General features: G+C 31.4%; 3 protein-coding genes across 4 annotated transcripts; all 3 read right to left on the bottom strand.

Moving 5' to 3' along the window:
- Positions 1 to 6930: 6930 nt before the first annotated feature.
- On the bottom strand, positions 6931 to 9324 carry LOC109161341 (proteasome subunit alpha type-7-like). Its single transcript, XM_019309688.1, has 3 exons — positions 8965 to 9324; positions 7607 to 8021; positions 6931 to 7255 (listed from the first exon to the last, which is right to left on the bottom strand). Exons 1-3 carry the CDS (start codon positions 9135 to 9137, stop codon positions 7094 to 7096), a joined length of 750 nt encoding a protein of 249 aa, XP_019165233.1. The 5' UTR covers positions 9138 to 9324; the 3' UTR covers positions 6931 to 7093.
- Positions 9325 to 10196: 872 nt separating this feature from the next.
- On the bottom strand, positions 10197 to 12317 carry LOC109161338 (protein EARLY-RESPONSIVE TO DEHYDRATION 7, chloroplastic-like). 2 transcript variants are annotated; one of them, XM_019309685.1, is made up of 5 exons: positions 11197 to 12317; positions 10948 to 11114; positions 10643 to 10727; positions 10332 to 10543; positions 10197 to 10296 (listed from the first exon to the last, which is right to left on the bottom strand). In XM_019309685.1, exons 1-4 carry the CDS (start codon positions 12108 to 12110, stop codon positions 10354 to 10356), a joined length of 1356 nt encoding a protein of 451 aa, XP_019165230.1. In that variant the 5' UTR covers positions 12111 to 12317; the 3' UTR covers positions 10197 to 10296; positions 10332 to 10353. The 2 variants fall into 2 exon arrangements, with proteins under 2 accessions (XP_019165230.1, XP_019165229.1); XM_019309684.1 differs by having other exon boundaries at positions 10222 to 10543; positions 11197 to 12314.
- Positions 12318 to 12509: 192 nt separating this feature from the next.
- LOC109161337 (CTL-like protein DDB_G0288717) lies at positions 12510 to 15398 on the bottom strand. Its single transcript, XM_019309683.1, has 3 exons — positions 14249 to 15398; positions 13068 to 13410; positions 12510 to 12975 (listed from the first exon to the last, which is right to left on the bottom strand). Exons 1-3 carry the CDS (start codon positions 15280 to 15282, stop codon positions 12706 to 12708), a joined length of 1647 nt encoding a protein of 548 aa, XP_019165228.1. The 5' UTR covers positions 15283 to 15398; the 3' UTR covers positions 12510 to 12705.
- Between the last annotated feature and the right edge of the window lie 6183 nt (positions 15399 to 21581).

A 21581-nucleotide genomic window follows, 5' to 3' on the forward strand; every position in this document is an offset into this window, starting at 1 on the left:
CATCAAATTAAGTTAGTTACACTGAGCAAATTATACAATGAAATGTATCAAAATGAATCATGACAGACATAAGAGCAAATTAAATGACACATGTAATTGCTTCAATTCATTTGTAATCATCTAGTAATTGTACCCCTAAAATATCTAATATAAATATCATCTTTATAGTCAAACAAAGGGAATTAACTTGATTGAATATATTCCACTTTTAATTAAGTTTTGAGAGCTTCAAGCTAATCAAAAGTCTTCTTCTTCTACAATGATATTCTTTCCATTGATTTTACATTTTTACTCCATATTAAGCTCAGATTAGACCTATATTATTTCACATCAAATCAAAACCGACAATTAATATATCCTCAATTTTTAATTTCATTGATAACTAATAACAAGCTGCACGCTGGAAATTAAATTAAATTAAATATAATTACTACATAATCATAAAACTTGGGAAAGCGTATTGGTATATATGATATATGGCCGCCTTCACATTGGAATTGGATCGCTGTCAAAATAATAAGAATTCATTTGGTGTTAATTAATCAGCACGACATGATTAATTAACTTGCAAAAATTGTCAATCTCTTAATTAATGCAGAGATAATCTATCTATCTTTTTCATAATTCTCAAATTTAATCAACACTAAGTATATGTGTCTGTGAGAGTCAACGCACTTTTTTGCTGCTCGAAACTAAAATAAGTTGACACACCACATTAATTATTACTATATATACATTATTCTAATCAGTAATGCAAAATTCTTATTCTAACGTAACAATATTTGATCGATTCCGGTTCTTTAATTTTATATGTAATTAATAAAGAGATTCAATTTTTCTTTGAAATGTTGGGCGAAATAGATTAACTAATATATTTCACGGTAGCTAATAAATAAATAATAATAATTTTATTACCTTAGATGTGAATAAAAATAAATAGAGAAAATAACACTATTATATTCTAATTATGACCCCAAAAAAAATCTATTTTTCTGAAAAGCAGTATTTCCTTGCAAAGGTGCAGCTATAGTTATTGGATGCATCTGTAAATAAGAATATAATAATTAAAAAATAAAGAGAAAATGACACTTTTTCCCTCTGAGTTATATACCTATAACATTTTTTCCTCCTAAATTATTGAAGTGGCTGTTTTTCTCCCTGAAATGTTAAATGGACATATTTACCCTTAAACTAAATATTTAATTTATTTTTTCTCCAACAAATTATGACCATAATTTGGTTCAAACTAAACAAACACTATAGCAACCAAATCGAAATATTCCAATTACAATTTAGAATCGAAATTCAATATTTAGAGTTTATTAAAATCGTGAACCGGAACGGACGGTTCATGTTCCGAACTGAAAAAATAAAATACATTTATTGTTGAATTTAGACTATTTTAAAATAAAAAATAAAATTTTAAAATAAAGACGGTTCAAAACCGCGAATCAGATCCGGAACTGCCGGTTCACGGTTCAAGATTCAATTTTTTTGATACATAATTTTAATAAATTAACATTTAAATATTGGGTTCTAGATCTGAATTATAACCGTAAACTATTAATTCGACTGCTTTAGTATCCGGTTCAATTCAAATCGAACCGTGGTCATCCCTACGTATACGCAATAATTTGTTGGAGTAGTAAAATAAATAAAATGTTTACTTTAAGGGTATAAATGTCAATTTAATATATTAGGGGGAAAAAGCACCACTTTTAGAATAATTGAGGGGACTAATGTGCTTACCTAAATAATTGAGGGGGAAAAAGTGCTATAAGTATATAACTCAGGGGTAAAAAGTGTCATTTTTAAAGAATAAACATCTAGGCAACAAATTAGTTGAAGCAGGAAGTCATGTTTGGATTTTTGTGTGCAGGATTTCAAAGAAATCGATAGCCTTAGAGATTTCTAAGTAAAAGTAAGTTAGGTCAAAGCACGAGTCTGATCGAAGAATTGGTTGTGGTCAACATTAAATTTTTGTTAATTTTATTGAATTGGTTCCATATAAAGCTGCTAGAAGGTTTTGTCCAATACGGTCATACACCCTACTTCTCACGATATTATGACCCATACAAGTGTGGTTTGAGTTGATAGAGATGTGCATTACACCAAATTTCCATCATCACAAAGAAAGCCAAGCTAGTGCCCATGACTAAATTTATTTATTTTTGAACCGAAGGTTTCCTCCGTCGGAGATTAATCCCCTTGCTGAATTGAAGACACATCTTTTAGATGAGACATCTGGTATAAAAATTTTAGGCTGCTCCATACACAAAGTCAATAATCAAACAATTAACTTTTGATTAAGGATAGATAAGTCCTTTCAATACAAACACACCTCCTAGTTTCCCATGACTAAATATTGTTTCTCAATTCTACATCCAACATACGCAACAAGCATCCTTTTTTTTTTTACTACCAGCTATATACGAATGGTACAACAACAAACTATAGTTGTATTGTCGATATGATATTATACAAATAAATAACAGAAAAAATTACATTTTTATTTTAAAATATAATATTATAAAATCAGAACTGATATCTTACAAATGACTGGTATTATATAAAAAAAAAATAGGATATAATAAAATTCAATCTTTCATTGAAATATAAATGCAATAAATGATGATAAATATTGAAATAAGTATTGAGGAAGGAAGAATAGGAATCTTGAAGGCAAGAAAAAAACAATAAGAAATGATGATGGCCTCATGGCCCTTCACAAATCGAAAGGGAGTCGATCACTTTTCAAACTCCATATATCACTCCCCAACTGTGTTGCTTTTGTCAATGTGTTAGGTAGAAACCATAGAAGCTTCCACCAGATATTTTTACCCCCCAACACCATTATTAAATACTTATATAGGCTAGGGGTAGATGGGTGGAAAATAACAAGGACAAAAGAAATGATTAATATTAGTTCATCTTACTTCTTAAGATATAACCAAATTAAATTAATTAAAAAATAAGGAAGGTAGAATTATGAGTAATTGTAACTATCTTATATTTTTTAGTACTACCGACTATATTACAATATAGTATCTATTCATATCTACTTTCTCAATCTATAGAAGTACAAAGAGTCAAAATCGTCCCACCAAAACTCTAACTCATGACCTTTCATTTGAGACCCATGCCACTAAATTACAAGGTATTGACAATTGTAACTATTTTATATGGTTATTTACAAAATAAAATTTATAATTCTTAAAATGCTAAATGAGAAGTGTTTTAAAACTCTAGATAATCGTCTAAGATCAAGTAAAAAGATTAATGTATTACAGTTTTTCAGTATAAAGAACCAATGTTTATATATAGAATAATAAATATATATTGGAGCCAGGGGAAATTACAATTAAATTGGCCGGACAATCGAATTAGTTTAATAACCCTAATATTTTAAATTAAGCTTATTGTAATAACTGTCTAGAATGTTATCCTGGAGATTTTCTCGTATAACTTGTTTTGTAGAGATATTTGGAATGGAGATGAGAGGTAGTTAATTACTACTACTACTGCTTGCAAATTAATAATTTCTTCAATGGGGTAGATCTATATGAATTCAAAGGAGTAATTAACTAATTATTATTGTTGTTTGGCTCCATATATTACATAGCCATAAGTCCATAACTTCCAAATCTACCAACCTCAGCTTAGCTTCTTCAATTCCCACTTATGTGGACCCTTCATTATTTTGTCAAAAATATAATGCTGCATGCCCTGCCCATTCTTCTGGAACAAACTCTCTCATCTATTACTTCCACTAGACACTATACTTAACTACTTAATTAATTACCTATAAAAAAAATAAATATTATATCTGATCGTAATGTCATGCGGCAAACCACCCAAAAAAATTTCACAAGTCTTATTTTAATTTAGCATATAAATAAACACTGCACCACCAGGACTATGTGGTTTAATGATATCCGGGTTGGACTTCCATTTGGAAGGTTGTAAGTTCAAGTCTCAGTGGAGGCGTTATCAAAAAATAAACACTGCACCCTTTTGATGATTGATGCATGGATGAATTGAACAATTCATGGAATTTGCAATAAAAGTCAACCTTTTGAAAAAAGTTTAAATTTCATTTCTTTACTTTGTTGCCTGTACTGTTATCCACGCTTCAATAAAATGATTAAGATATTAATATTGGCGTTGTTTAAATGTTAACAGTCAATGGTGTATTAACTATGTTACTGTACGTATATCCAAAAACATAAATTATGTTACTAGTTAATCTAGTACTCCATCTGTCACATTTTTTTTTATGTCTTTTGTTCCGTTAACAAGGCTGAATTTAATATTGTGACATTCCCTCAATGAGAGCTATAAATGTGTCAATTGAACATAAGGTGTTTGACAAATTATTTTTAATTTAATTTTCATAATATTAAGTCTATTTTAGTGTATAAAAATTAAATATTTAAAAATTATATTAAAAATATTATTAAATATAAAAATCAAAATTTAAAAGGGTTACACTTATGTGTGACTGTATCATGAATCCTTGTCCGTGAGCTTGGTTGAGTCAATTTAGGTCAATATGTAAATGTAATACTTATATTAAAAATATAATATTTTGTACAAATTAAGAATAAAATATTTATAACGAAAAATGTAATACTTTTATATTTTGGTGTAAAATAATTATTTTTTTATAAAAAATATTATATTTTCCTTATAAGTAATGGAATTATAGGTAATGTTCCATGTTAATAATAATAATGACAAACAAAAGAGAGAGAGAGAGGACTTGGGAAAAAGTAACGTGAGTGATGTAAAATGTTACCAACTCTTCCGTGTTTAGGGACGGTAGTTGGCAGCCGCCCAAGCGGGTAGGGCTGATATGTTCGGTTGCGGCGGCGGGGCCCGCAAGACCGGCCCAACCCCAAACGCAGTCGGGCCCACCACCGCTCAGCTCTTTCTTTCTCCCCGTCCCATCCCATTTGTGAATAAAAGCTTCCTTTTTTTTTTTTTTTAACCTCCGGGACCCAAAGCTTCCGTTCTTGTCATACGTCAAACTGTCATCTCACTCTTTAATTTTTTTTTTCTTTTTCAATTTTATGTCCACATTAAATATTTAAATTCCCTTCTCTTTTAGTGCTGAATGCTTCTACATATTAAAATTATAATGATACACACACACAAATTCTACAAAACTTTTATACCGTTATTATATTTTACAATAATTGATAATATTTTGTTTGCGATAATGTGGAAATTGAGAGTTGCCTTAATTATAATTACCTTTCATTATCAAGACTATGTGGTCTAATGGTACCCGGATTGGACTTCCATTTGAAAAGTTGTGAGTTCAAGCTTCAAGATTGTAATAGAGTCAGTAACATTCAAAAAAATAATTACCCCATAATCAAATATCATATGTTAAGCCAGGGCATGCCAGCATTTAAACTTTAATGTGAATTATTGAACTTCACAAATAATTAATAATATGTACATATATTTTTGTGTTGGTTATATATAAGTGTGTCTAAAATTGATGTAAATAATCCGTACAAAATAAACAAAAACTAAAACATCCTTATCTCCACCTTCTTCCACTAACTCAACCTTCTAGAAACACAGTAGGGGTGCCTTTCACTTGCCAGAAATCCAAAGCCTTTGGGACACCATTGCACCTACTTATGAATAAATCATTAAAAAAAAATTTGTTGCCTTTCTTGTTTCCATCATCACTTTTATATAAAACTTTGCTATTTGTCCGATCTCTTGGCATATACTAATAATAAGCTAGTGGGTTTGTTCTAGGGTTTAATTATTTCATGATTGTTTATGTGTTTATAGGAGCACCGAGCACATCACATTACAAATGTAGTATGTATAATAGGTTGCCTATATTATATTTTTCATTCACAATTAAAAATTAGTGAATTTCTATCAACTTTTTTGTCCGAATTGAAATTTTAATTTATCTTTTTTTTTTTTTTAGACTACCGTTGAAATGATCTGAATTTTCAACATGGATAACAACGTAACCTTACACATTTGCTAGTGGATGAACATTATTAATTCACAGTATATTATGTTTCTTTTTTTTTTTTTTTTTGAAAACAGTATATTATGTTTCTAATTACAATATAAACCAACAAAAATGAAATAACAAACTATCATCCCTAACTTATAAATTGTCCAGCTGGCAATTGTTGAGATGGCAAACTGCTGAGTATATCTGTCAACAAATTATAGCAAGCTGTTTTAAAGATACATTGTTGTGTATATCTCATATGTTATTGGAAGATGATAGGTGTTAAAACGTAGTAGAGTGCAACGGAACAACATGTATTAATGTATTAATTATATTATAAATTAGTATGATGTATGCAAGGATGAATACTGTACTGAAGACTACATGCTATGCTATCCTGGTTTAATTTGATAGATTCTATCCATTCTCTCTAAGTTCAAACTACACAGAAATGTCAAGTCTTGGCTAATTGTTGATCTGATCGACAATATTTGACGTGGGAGGGTAAGATGTCTTTTTTCACTCCAATGATGTATTAAACTACATTTTCAAACATTAATTGTTGTCAAACGGCAACATAATGCATGTTTTGGTTGTTTAGGGGACACAAAACCAACAATATCCTGTCAATATAAGCGAACGTTATTATGTCAAATTAATTAATATAAAAATAAAGTTATAAATATTTGATAAGTAAATCAATATAATTGACATGGAAGGAGTATAAATTTTACTTATAAGGGTAGATCCATATTTTATAACTTTATTCGCATTGAAAATGTTTGGTAGGTGGGTATGATGTATTGATGTTTAAGGAAGGAAAAAGTCATGTTTTTGGTACTATAATTAACGACATAAGTTTGACTTAATGACAGTTGATTAGATAATGGATGATATAAATATGCATCCTTGCGGATGGGTGTCTATTTTCTGAATGGAACAAATGCTCCCAGGTAGAATAGTATTCTCTAAGTTTAATCTCGCGAATAAGCATTAGCATTTGCTATGAAATCAGAATTTTGGGAAAAGTTTAAAAGACCTATCACAATTCTATTACACAGAAATTTTGCTGCCAAGTAAACTGAACAAATCATGAAACTAGGTTTCCTTTGAAGGTGCCTTCTTGGCAGCTTCTGCAGCTGCTTTCTCTGCTTCAATCTCGGCAACAATGGCATCAATCTCAGCTTCCTCAAGTTGCCGCAGTCCGTGCTCTCTTGTCATCACAGCAACCTCTATGTTCTTTCCACCACTCTCAACAACCTTTCAGGTGCAGATGAAATTAAACAAAGTAAAAATTCCAGCTCAAAGAATAAATTTATCAGTATGTGTAACTGAAACTTATGTTGTAATGAAAACCAACATGTTTTTCCATTTACACCAGATTATATATCAGTCACATGAACTGTAAGTGGCCTTACATATAACACATGTATATGATTAACTTTCCACTAAAATAACTTGCTGACAAAAGAGTTCAACAAATGGACTAGTCATCTGTGCAGTAACTCTATTGTATGATTAGTACTGCTAATGGACAAAAGCATAGAATATATTTATGTAACAATAAAGAGGATTAAGCAATAAATAAGTTGCCTGCACACAGAGACTTACTTCAAGCAAAGCACGAATGGCTAGCTTCACAGTTTCTTGACCAGAGGTTTCCTTGTAGTTCTTCTCAAGGAACTCCCTGATTGAGTTGGAGTTTCTCCCAGTAGCATTGGCCTTCCATGCTGAAAAAGTTCCTGATGGATCTGTCTGATAAAGGGACGGGACGCCCGTGTATGGATCGAAACCAATAATCAAGGTTGACAGCCCAAATGGTCTTACACCACCACTTTGAGTGTACTTTTGCTGAAGACCAGCAATATAACGAGTTATGTACTCAACCGTAACGGGATCTTCCACTGTGAGTCTATGACTCTGACACTCAATGCGTGCCCTATTTACAAGGACACGGGCATCTGCTTTGAGTCCAGCACATGCCAATGCAATGTGATCATCTAGATTTACAATCTTTCTTACTGATCTGAATAATAAGTAACAGAGAGAATCAGCAGATATTTCTGAACACAAGCCATGATAATAGTAAAATGCAAAAGAAAAATATAAATAATACTCCATAACAGATAAAACACCCAGTACTCGTGTAGAGTCCTAGATTACTGAGAGTAAAAATTCTGTGATGATTATTCTTTCCTAAAGAAATTGTAGGCAAATGAGAGGAGAAAGGAACTTGGTTTTAAATGATTCTCAGCTATGATCTTCCTGATCACTTCCTATTCTTAACAGGAATAAAACAAAAACAAAAATTCATTTAAAAATAAATATATCTCCAAGCTTTCCAACTAATTACTCTAATTTCAAGGAAAACAACCTGCTAAATACATCCAAACAAGGTGAACGAGGAAACTTGGTCCGGAGTTTCATTAGAGAAGTGAATGTTGTTCATATTCCTCTCCTCTTGTTTCCGTAACCCTTCACTCAGTTGTAGGCGACCATTTCAAGCTAAGTGAGCTATGTGTTTTAATCTAGGGAATCAATTAACTGTCTAGAGAGCAGATAGATTATAGATACATAGACAGATAAAGAAATACCAATCTTGAATGCCATAAAGCTCAAAAAGAGCTACTTTCACACCTTGAATAAATGTGCATCTCTATCACAACAACATGCTTGACTGCATTTTACAATTCTGGCTAAACACTAGAAAAAGTACATCGTGCCAAAGACACATTTCATGAACCTATTGTATAATTACAAATAGAATGCGCTAAAAATGAAACCTATAGCTAAATTCCCTTATACAATTATAATGCTGCAACAATTACTGGTAAAAGAATTAAAATGGAACCTTGTGGATTTTCAGGATAAAAAGTAGCGTGCCAATACGGGATCTAGCAAACAGATCAATCATATATAGGAATGTATGTGAGAAAACCGAAAATCCCAAACCCAAATGGAAAACCTACCTAGAGTCCTGAAGTTTGGGGGTGGACTTCTTCTCGACGCCAAGCACAACAGTGTCGTTACCTCGGACGCCGACGGCAGCGTTACCCTTTCGCACAGCTTCGAGAGCGTACTCCACTTGGAAGAGATGGCCGTCCGGCGAGAACACCGTGATCGCCCTATCATATCGAGCCATCACAGTAGGAGTCCTATTCAATTACTAGTGTGATTTCAGTTTCTTCTTCCGATCTCTTCCTCGTCTCCGATAATTGCAGTAGATTTCTTCTTGGGCGACAAGCTAAACGAAAAAGTTGAGCAATAAAGTCAAGGTAACGACGCATAATGTTTTATTTTATTTGGAACTTTGAATTGACATTGGGCTTACGGGGAAGTGTTGGACTAAATCTACATACTAAGCCCAATTCACGCCTAATGGCCTAAGATCGTCAGTCCGCACCAGAGTTCTTTTGTCCCGGGGCGCCAGATCTCGGACAATGTCTTAATTTTTTAGGAAGTTTTGCACTCCATGCGAGAGAAGCGTGGTAAGACGGGCTACATGGCTATCAAATTAGACCTAGAGAAAGCCTATGATCGGCTGTCCTGGGCTTTCATCCACGACACTTTAGACAAAGCGGGCTTTACCGGAAGCATCAAGAAGCTCATAATGACCTGTGTTAAGACTTCTAAATTGCCCGTGGTGTGGGAGGCCCTTGAGGTTCAGGAAAGAATAAGTTTAGTGTCTTTTTTTGAATGCTACAATAAGTTTAGTGTCTTATTCTACACTTTATCCAACAATTTATTATTAAGTTATAATTAGCTCATTTTCATTTAGATCAAAATTTTTTCCATCTTTTGTATAACACACTAATATCCACGCTCTGGGAAATAAAATTAATCCAAAGAGTTTATGCATAGGTGATGATAGGTCACGGGTGAATAAGTTAAAACTTTAAAGCCATTCTTAAAATAGATCCAAGAGTATATTGTAATACTGGACACAAGTAGGCAAAAAATTGTATATATTTGAGCTATTAAAGCATAAAAATCAAACTCTAGCTCAGACTTTTCAGCTAAGATTAGTGAGTCATAGAATATTCTAGATGTCATTATAAGTGTATTTTTCCCTCCTTTATTCAGTTGTAACAACTCAGAATAACAAACTATCCCATCTCTCTCTTGCTTCCAGTAAACTCAATTTTCTTTCTGTTGTCTGCAATGAAGTCATCTCTATTGCTTCATGGTTGATTTCATAAAATGAGCATACAAAAAAGCCACACTCAAAAAGTCCAAAACAAATAAACCAAACTACTTCAACCACTGTGTCACTGTCACCGTATAGGTAGCAAAAGATATAGTAATTGAGAGCACAACAGCACAGCCAAATTTATAGGCAATAATTACATAATATTATGTCACTTGGTCTTGGCCTTCAATTTAGCAGATTTAGCCTCAGCCGCAGCAGCTTTCACTAAACTCGTAGGTTTAATGGAACTTTTAGGATTGAGAGCTTTTCTTATCTTAAACACAGCCCAGGCTGTCCCAATTGCATGCCCTGCCGCGTCAAATCCTTCTCTTGTCACCTCCGCCGCTTGCTCTCCATGCCTGCAACCATCCAACATCCAACTTCCAAATTCAACAAAACTCACAAACATCATATCATTATTCATTATTCATTCTCAGCCAGTCCACATTTTTTTTTACCTTTGTGAAACAAGTCCAGTTGTCACAGTAGATGTTGTTGACATCACATTCCTTCCCGCCACTTCAACAGCATCACACACCTTGTCTGATTCAAACAACCACCTTAGGACTTAGGTTGTTCATAAACGATGTTAAAGGGGGTGCTAGGGGACATACTTATGTGTATTCACATATACAAATTAACTAAAAAAGACAGTCAATAATTGACTAAAGCATCACAATCAAACATCTAAATGAGTAAATTAATGGATAAAGACAAAATATATATATATATATATATATATATAAATTGATTCTTTACTTACTAAAGCCATCCAAGGAGGCAAGAATAATTTCCCCAGGAAGGAGGCTGAAGAATTTTTGGCCAGCTTTAGAGTTTGCAATTGTGCTTGTGAAGAATCCAGACACCTTTACCACGCCGGAAAGTATGCCGGTTGCCACCTTTTCTGACATCTTTGTCATCTTCTTCACTCTGTATCAGTTATTACATAGCAGATTCAGTAGTGAGATTTATTAAGGTTTAAAAAAAAAGGAGACAGAAAGATGGATGATACCTTTTCATTCTTCTCATGGCCGCAGGACTAATCTCAGAGGTAGCGCCCTTTCCCATTTTCTTAGTCAGAAATTCATGCCCCCAATTCAATCTGTCAATGGCCACATCCCCACACCACAAGATCCCCTTCACCAAATGCCCTGAACCGGCGGCGATCATTCTTGCGACGCTGCCACTGTAATCCTCAACGTTGGGAGCTAGGGTGGTCCAGTACGCGGCGGAGCTCTTCTCCACCGCCTCTTTCTTTTCTTTCTTCTCCATCTCCGCCGGTGAGACATCCTTCGCCATCACTCCCCACCTTTCAGCGACCACTTTCTCCACTCTGAATGCACTGTACTTTTCCAATACTCCATCAAGCTCTTTCAGCAGCCCTTCCTGACCCTTGGCTGCAATCGTCAACCCGTAGTTCAGCATATTCTCCGACGAGTCCACTCTGATCTCGCCCTCGCCCTCGTCGTCGGAGTCCGCTTCCGGCGGAGTGCGAAGATTGAAGAAGTAGTGAGACTCGTCGAGCTTCACCGCAGCCTCGTCTTTGGCCAACGGCCATTGAATTTCTTCCCCGACACGGGCAAGAATCGCCACAACGTTGTTGTCTTGTTTGAGCTGAACGATGGTGAACTCCCCGCTGGCGAGTTCAATGCTCCGGTCTTTATCGATCAAATGAACTATGGAACCCGGGATTCTGATGATCACTTCTTCAGAAGATTCAAAAGCAGCAGCGGGATGTTCTGAATCTGGTTTTCTTTGGGCGGCTTCATCTTCCTTATCTGGAAACAGATTTTCTGCCAAATCATTCATATCAATAGTTGGGTATAGAGAAGAACCCGAAGAGGGGCTTTTGCTTGGGTTCGAAACGAACGGAGAATTGGAATCTGGGTTTGAATCGAAGACTTGTGGGTACAGAGATTTGGACATGGCTCCTTCTTTTTCTCCTTCCTGTCTGCGTTTTGATCTCTTGATTTGAGGACAGCAGAAAGAAAAAAAAAAAAAATGGGCTTTTTATATGAATGAAAACGTAAATTCCAAGCAAGATGGAAGAGAAGTCGGTTAAGATTATAATTTATAAACGAGCTTGACGTGTTTGGATACGTGTTCAATCCGTGGAGGTGCAGAAGCCCAGTTCTGTCCTCTTCTGTACAAGTTGTAAAAAAAAAAATGTAATCTTTACATAAAACTTAAACCAGAAGAAATCTGAAACCCAGAACTTTTCCTCTTTTTTTATTTGTGCATTATAGTTGCAAAATGTGAGAGAAATCAGCCATTACATTCAAATATATACTACTCCGTAAATGTTATTGTACCATGAAAACTACTAAGTACTAACAGTTGGTCCAACATCGACATAAAAAAAATGAGCAGGACCACCTGGGAATTCTCTTATTGGGAAAAATCTCTGTTGTACAAGAAGAGTTTAAGGATCGTATCACCCATCCACTTGCCGGCAGGCAATTATACATCATGACCAAAAAATTCTACAAAGTTACAACACAGGCCCCTATTCAAAGGAGGGTTATACAGAAAGAGGAGGAGATCTGGCAGCAGCAAATGGTGTTCTGATACTCCTGCTGATTGGGAGGTGAACATACACTTCATGGACCTTCTGCTTACTCACCTCTCCCCTATCCCTGTCTATTGCATAGCACACATAAACTGTATCAACAACGTTGTCCAAAATGAGGACAAAGAAACCGAGAACCACAATCAAAAGCAGCCATGCCGTAGCAGAAACAAGGTATGCCTCCATCCCGAGGTGAATCACAGCTTTCAATATAATGCAAACCTGAAAGCGAGAAAGCAGCAAGTTTAGAGTTCCAAGCAGACGGGTGGGAAAGAAAACACAAGATAACAACCAACACGACTGCCTCGACTCACCACTATTGCATATATTGCTGAAAGGACAAAAGAAATTCCAGCCAGAATGCGTGTGGAGACGATCTCCACAATGACTGTTGAGAGCAGGTTACGTTCAAGAAGTTCGTATGTCATTTGGGCAGATGTGCAATATGATTCGCCAGTAATAGCGGCAAAGTTTATCGTGAACTTGTTCAGAAAGTCAACTGCTGACAGAAGGGTATTGACGCAGTACCTTAGAATAAGGTTTACAATGCCAGGTGCCTCTTGTCTTGCGTTATCTACCATGGCACGCACCATACGGACAACACAGACAATCAACCCAGAAAAACATATTGTGCCTGAAGATGGACCAAAAGCATTTCTGCGAGTTTTCAACAGAAGATCATGGGCAGGTACAAAATATTCGGAATTGCTATGTTCAATTGTTCATTATACACACAATAAAAATAAATTCAACAGAATAAGATGCAAAATGGTATCAGAATAGCCATCAGTTTACATCTACACCTCTTAAAAGATGCTACCTTTTGTGTGTGATCTCAAAAGATAATTACAGTTCAATTACAAGACATGTTTGTGAAAGAGAAAGGGGTTAAAAGTTAAAACACAAGCATTAACTGCAATATTTAAGTCATTAGAATGATACGGGATAAGCGGTATGTCTCTGTAAACACCTCAAAAAAACACTTCAACGTACAGGACATTCAGTTTCTAGGTTTAACTCATCAAACTATATTAAAAGAAGTTCGCACCTTTCTCCTTAAGGCTTCTACTCCCTTCACCTCCATTTGTTTTCCAAGTTCACTTCACAAGTGTCATATTATTTTCATACTCATGAAATAGTGTCTTGCAGTGTTCATTACATCTAAATACTGAACACCCCCAGCCTATATATTTCATTAAGCACCCTTAAATAAGCTGCTAAACTTCAACAATTAACCGACAGTCATTATATGGAATCTTCAATTTTTGTTCAAATGAATCCCAACAGTAGAAATAAAACATCCAATAATTAAATACGGTTCAACTGCCAAATTCTATATCTGCTACCAAGCAAAAAACCCAAGTAACACAACAAAATGCCAACTTGTGCAAGAATCAAGGCATGCAAGCAGCAGCTCTTGGATACTCATTTCCATAAAGACATAAAATTTATTACAAATTTTGGAAATTGTTTAATTAATATGAAGAGTGTATACCTCAAGGAGCTTCTCATGCTCTTTTTGGGACTTGTATCATCCTTGGAGAAGTACCACTGAGCGATTGTCCCACTGATCACATAAACTTGAGCTTCTATCAGCGTTGTAGCAGACCATAACATTGTGAGAATAGCTAATGCATAGTATGCAGGCACAAATTTGTCTTGTTTCCAATGACAAGAGTATTTTCCATGCTCTTCCTTGGGGACAATCTCCCCATTCATCCGTGCAAAAACCAAGAAAACAACAATGGGAGCATAATACACAAACAGACCCAAGGTCAGTGCCGGGAGCACCACAAACAACCTCAAATTCCTGGACAGCGCATTGGAAGCAACTCCAATTATAGTCACAGTGAGTTCAATCCGATGCCAATTCACAACGAAAATCCAAACAATCACTGCAATAATCAAGAACACAAACACCAGCACCAAAATCCGATATGCCAAGGGAAATGCATCGCTGCAAGTGGAACTCACGGTGCAGGCAACGAACCAGTAGAGGTTTAAGGCCACCGGAATAATAATGAAGAAAGGAAGCAAAAAGTAAACGATTTGCTTGGTATAACGCTTGAGCAAGAAAAGTACAAAGAGCACAAAGGGAAAGCTGAAGAGCAGAGTAACGACAAGAGTCCATATCAAGCTCTCCAAGACACCGGAATCAGACAAGCTTAGAGAAAGGAGGTTTCTTGAATCTTGAAGAGTGCATGAAAAGGAGGTGTAATCGTAAGCATAGGAAGAGACCCGGAAACGGTCAGGATTCCGGTTGACGGAAGCGTAGATGCCGAACCCAAACGTGGATAGAACGAGAAGAAGGAAGAGGATGAGGTAAGGCAGGTCCTTGATACTCCGTGGGCCGTAGTTGTAGGAGATCTGGAGAAACTGAGATTGGTCTCCTGGGTCAGACGGGGAGCTGGGGTGGTGGGGGACGGATATCGGGTCGTCGATTGCAGGATACGGTTTAGAGAGGAGAGGTTGGGCCGGGTCGAAGCGGGGTGAAGAAAGCTTGTTTGAGTCCTCTTCACTTGCAGCCATGGCTACCTGGGAATAAGCAAAATGGTTACAAAAGCTAGTGAAAAGGAGGAACAATAGGAAGTTGGATGTTTGTGGATACTGATAGCAGCCCACATTTGACCGGTCCGGTTCCACCAAAATATGGAGCTCCGTTGAACATTAGATTAACTAAACAAAATATCACAATATAACTAACCTTATTTTATACTCCCAAAAGAATAGATAATGTTCTAAAATGGTGATTGCGTGAATGGAGAATATTCTCATATATAAAATTATGAGTTTAATTTGTAGTTTGTGTACTTCTAACGAACAATATAGTAATTATGAATTTTTATTATCATAAAAATAATTTTACAGTTATCTTTATACAATAATAATATGTGTATTTGATTTTTTTGTACGTATAGACCTATAGTAATATGTGTATTTGATTTTTCTGTACATATAAACCTATAGTAATATGTGTATTTGGCTTTTCTGTATGTATAGACCTATAGTAATATGTGTATTTGGTTTTTCTGTATGTATAGACCTAGTGCAATGTAGTTTTGATCGTAGATATGAAAATTTCGCCACATTTTAAGAAAATTATAGGCTTATATAAGCTATGCATTGTTTTAAGGAAGTTTGAATTAATTAATTTTGTACAAACGATTTTTATAAATGTAGTTTCAATTACCATCTTAGTGTTCTAACTTATATAAAACATAAATTCATGAATAACTGCATAAAAAGTGAGAGCAATTAATTTTGTTCACCATAATTTTATAAAGATCACATTCTTAAATAATTTTTACAATTTTCGCTCGTAAATTTATGTTGGTCTAACCTATAGTTAAACTATAAAACCAACGCAAAATATTTATAATTTAATTTTAATATTACTAGAGCGTAAAGACATGTTTGATTTAAACATTCGAATATCAATCATAATTAGAATTAAATACTTAATGATCGTAATGAGTGTCTGAAATTATAGTCTATTTATTTGGTATTAAATATGAATTAGAGTCAATATTATTAATTATTTAATTAAAAATTAAAATACAAATAAATAAATATATAATACAGATATATATATATACACATACATGTTCTTTTCACATGAGAATTAGTGTTTAAGTGTGGTTATGTGATTTAATTCACACTATTCAATTTTTTAATTGTACGGACATGATTAAGCATGTGTAGACCTTTAAATTAAAAAATTTGATTAAAAAATCGCCCCCACTAAAAAAATTGCCAAATCTATATATCTATCTATATCTATATCTATATATATATAAAAGTAAAATCCTCCAAACCAATTTTTCCCCCCAAAACTTAGAGTCATTCATGTAAATTCATATATATTCTGTTTATGGAAATAATAATTATAGATATAAAAATTTATATATATAGTCATTTATATATACGTGTGATATTATATATATTAGATGTATATATTGATAGTAAATTTATATATATAGTCATTTATATGTACGTGTGATATTATATATATATTAGATATTAGATGTATATATTGATAGTAATAATATATAAATTATGTAGTAAAAGAATAATTAAATAATTAAGTATAGTAAATATTCTGTGTGATATATATATATATATATATATATATATATATATATATATATATAGACATTATATACAATTAATATTTAATTGTATCTATATATACTAATAACAATAATAATTTTATTACCTTATTACTTATTTTACTTTCTATATTTTTTAAATAAATTATTTTAGACTTTCCTTTCGAATTACTATTTTCACCTATAAATACAAATTTTTAGACTTTGGCATTCATTCATCTTCCCCACACTACTGGTTCTTCATGATTTTCAATATATTCTTACGTTTTCTTCAATCCTAGCAACACTCATTCACTTAATCTCTACTTCAGGTAATTGTTTCTACTCTTCAAATTCTTTTGTTTAAATCTAAGTTTGTTGAGATTGATGATGATGATCAATGAATAATATGCTTTGCTTATTATTATTATTATTGGATTTATTTGATTCACATGCAGGTTTCTTATCAAGGTGGTTAGGATGCTATTAAGGTTGATAGAAAGTTTGCCTTCGAGGGTAAGATTTTATATTCACCAAAATTATTATTTTCCCCGAGTACTGTATGTATTGATATTATATGTGATATTATATGATATATGTTATTCATGTGAACACAAGTACATTTATCAATAAATGGTAATATTGTGAGTGGTGATTCTCGAAATATCGAGAATGAGTTTCGATTTGTAGAACTCGTGCGTTATGTAAATACTTGGCTTGAAATTTTTGGTGTTGTATACATAGTAGTATTGTGAAATTGTATTAATACTGGATTATTGACTATAATTATATTTTGGACAAATCATGTGGAGAAAATTGTATTTCTTTTTTTCTTTTTGAAAAATGTATTTGGAGAAAATTATATATTCTGGAGAAAATTGTATTTTTATAGAGAAAGTATTTATTTGTGGAGAAATAATGAAAATTTGAGAAAATAATATATTGTGTGGTGTCCAAGTAAGAGTGAGTACTGTTTACTTGGACTATTTATTACTCATTGGGCTTGGAATCACATGAGAGTGTATCACATAAGTTATGATTCAGTTTCTAAATTGTTTGAGTGGTAGTAGGTAAGAAAACCTAACTACTTGGATCATATATTATCCACTGGCTTGGAATCTTCTAGGGTGTGCACATAGGTTTTAGTCCAGTTTCAAAGTGAATTTCAAAAAGTTTGGTTACTTCTCCATAAATAACTATTTATTCTCCATTCAAGAAAATATATAACTCCAAATGTATTTTGGAAAAGTATGAAATTATATGAGTTTTGAAAATATAAAAAATGCAAACTATTGTTTTACAGGGTGAAGTGAAACTTACTTAGCTTATACTAATTTTTGTCTACATTATGTTTTTGTGTAAAATTATTTATACAGGTGAACATGGATAGGAATTCAGGATGAACAAGTTGAGAAGGAATAAAGTTTAATTGTTTGTTATTTTGAGGAAAATATTGTTGTATAGTAATTTCACTTTTAAGTACTAAGTTGATTTTGAGATATTATTTGATGTTGTAAATTTAGCATAATTACCATAAATAATGTTTAATAATTGACAAATTCTATTAGGCAATAAAAATTAGCATTATAAAATCTTTTGTACTATGGATACATTATTTTGGTTTAATAATATTATATCTTATTTATAAAAAATCAAAGTAATACTTTTACTACTATTGAATATTGTTTGACTAAAAATAATCTTAATTATTATTATGGCAATTAATAGGTATTTAGCTTTAAAAAGTCTTTAAATATATGAATTATACAACCATAGAATGAATTAGTAGGATAATTATATTAGGTAATCTAATTAATAATTTACTTTTTAAATTATATCCCCTTTTCAATAATGAATATAAGATTTCTTTTGTGGAAATATTTATGGCAATTTTATTAAATTATAATTAATAAAATATGAAATATAATTAAGAAAATGAAATTATAAAATTAACAAAACATGAATATTTATAATTTTAAAAAAATATACATACATACACTTTTTTTCTAGATAAAAATACATACATACACTTATGCACTATACTAATAATAATACAAAATTTAAATGTTACTTAAAAAAAATCTAAATGTAATTTTTAATTATAAATGGATGAGTGCATATAATAGTGTTTATTTCAGTGTGTTTTAGAGAATAAGGTTACATGCTTTATATACACAAAGAATAGCTAAATGATAGGAAACTAACATAGAAATCATAATAATGCTAACCGCTCAATAAAATCTATCAATATAAATTATAATTAATGAAATTATATTATATAATTTTCCTATATACATATTAATAAATATTATGTGTATATACAATGTGTTATACAATCATATAAGGAAATGCGTCTGATTAGACTTTAAGTTTACTCATACAAAATTTAAAATTTAATTTTTTTTATTAATTTCTAAGTATATATAATTTTGTTAGTTATTATTCATATTTTTAGAATTATAATATATATGAAATATAATTAGGAATAAATCAACTTAATTATGTGAATTTTTTCTATAAATTTATCTAAATATGTAATGATTAGAGATTCTTAACCATACAAAATTTAAATTTTGTATGTTATGAAAATAGATACTTGACCAAATATGTAAAAGTCCAACTATATTATTATATTGTACAGTTTAACATCTTTTTATTTTTGACTATTTTCAATTTTAAATTCTTAATAACAAAAATTGCCACAATATTTGTATATACAATGTATTATACAATCATATAAGGATATATGCGTCCGATTAGAGTTTATATTTATTCATACAAAATATAGAATTTATATTTTTATTGATTTCTAAGTACGATTCTCTTAGTTATTTTTATTTTTAGCATTATAATATATATGAAATACAATTTGGAATAAATCAACTTAATTATATGAATTTTTGCTATAAATTTATCTAAATATGTACATGATTAAAGATTATATTAACCATATAAAATTTTAGTTTTACTTTTGTAGGTTATGAAAATAGATACTTGACCAAATATATAAAAGTTCAACTATATTATTATATTGTGCATTTTAACATCTTTTTATTTTTTCTATTTTAATTTTAAATTCATAATAACAAAAAAATTTAATGGGTAAAACACTATATTTTTAAAAAATACAATTGGATAAATGTCATAAATTGGTACAAAATCATTTCTTAATAATTAAAGAAAAAAATAAATAATTCAAATATGTGAACCAATGATTTCAAAATGAAATTAATATACAATTACAAATAAATATAACATGATTAGATTTACTTTAATTAGTTTTAATTTTTTTAATGAAATGACTTTTCTTTATCAGTTTTTGATGGGATACAAAGGGAGTGTTCGTGTTGCTGGAAAATATTTTAAAAATAAAAATACTTACTAATAATAAATAATTTTAAAATATTTTTTTAACCCCTAATAACATGTGTAAATCTTATATTTTTTTAAAAAAATACAAATTGATAAATATCATAAATTAATTAGTACAATACCATTTCTGTTTATAATAATTAAAGAAAAAATAAATAACTCAAATATGTGAAGCAATGATTTCAAAATGAAATTAATCCATCTATACTATTAGTTTAATAATAGTAAATAATAATTTACACCAATCTATATATATACTATTAATAAAAGTAAAATCTTTCATTAAAATGTCTCTTACTCCTTTTGATACGAGATTGTCCTTCAAGTTCTAGCATAAGCAATTCCTGTTGATGCTCGCATATACCATGATTGTCAACAAAACTCAGGGCCAAACACTAATTCACGTTGGGTTATTACTTAAAAAACCAGTCTTTAATCACGATCAATTGTACGTGACTTTTTTCCGAGTCACCCATCCTGGTGACCTGAAGGTTTTAACTCTACACGAGGATGGATAAAATTCTGTTACTACTACCAATGTCATCTACAAAGAGATTTTCATTAATGTGTAATTCAAGCCAGTGATATTATAAGGAAATAATAATTTACATCAATCTATATCTATACTATAATTTCAGTGTAATTTTATAAGGAAATAATAATTTATTAATTATTATTTACACCACTCTATATCTATACTATTAATAAAAGAAAAATCTTCCACAAATAATGTTTAATAATTGACAAATTCTATTAGGCAATAAAAATTACAATTATAAAATCTTTTGTACTATGGACACATATTTTTAATTATTTCGGTTTAATAATATTATATCTTATTTATAAAAATTCAAAGTAATACTTTTAGTACTATTGAATATTGATTGACTAAAAATTATCTTAATTATTATTAAGGCAATTAATAGGTATTTAGCTTTAACAAGTCTTCAAATATATGAATTATACATACTAGCATTGAATCAATTAGTAGGACAATTATATTAGGTAATCTAATTAATAATTTACTTTTTAAATTATATCTCATTTTCAATAATGAATATTTTCTTAAAGCATATACGCAGACTATACTTATCAATATAGAATTAAAAATGTGCGTGTTTGTGTGTGTGTGTGTGTGTGTATATATATATATATATATATATATATATATATATATATATATATATATATATATACACTTAATGTATAATATGTATTCAAAATAATTTTATAATATTATTTAACCCCTAAACATGAAAAAATTTTATATTTTAAAAAAAGATACAATTTGATAAATATCATAAATTAATTATTGCAATATCATTTATGTTTACAATGAGAATAATTTAAAAAAAATTCAAATATGTG

This window comes from Ipomoea nil, unplaced genomic scaffold (genome assembly GCF_001879475.1).
Source record: "Ipomoea nil cultivar Tokyo-kokei standard unplaced genomic scaffold, Asagao_1.1 scaffold2922, whole genome shotgun sequence".
In the NCBI taxonomy this organism is placed as follows: Eukaryota; Viridiplantae; Streptophyta; class Magnoliopsida; order Solanales; family Convolvulaceae; genus Ipomoea; species Ipomoea nil.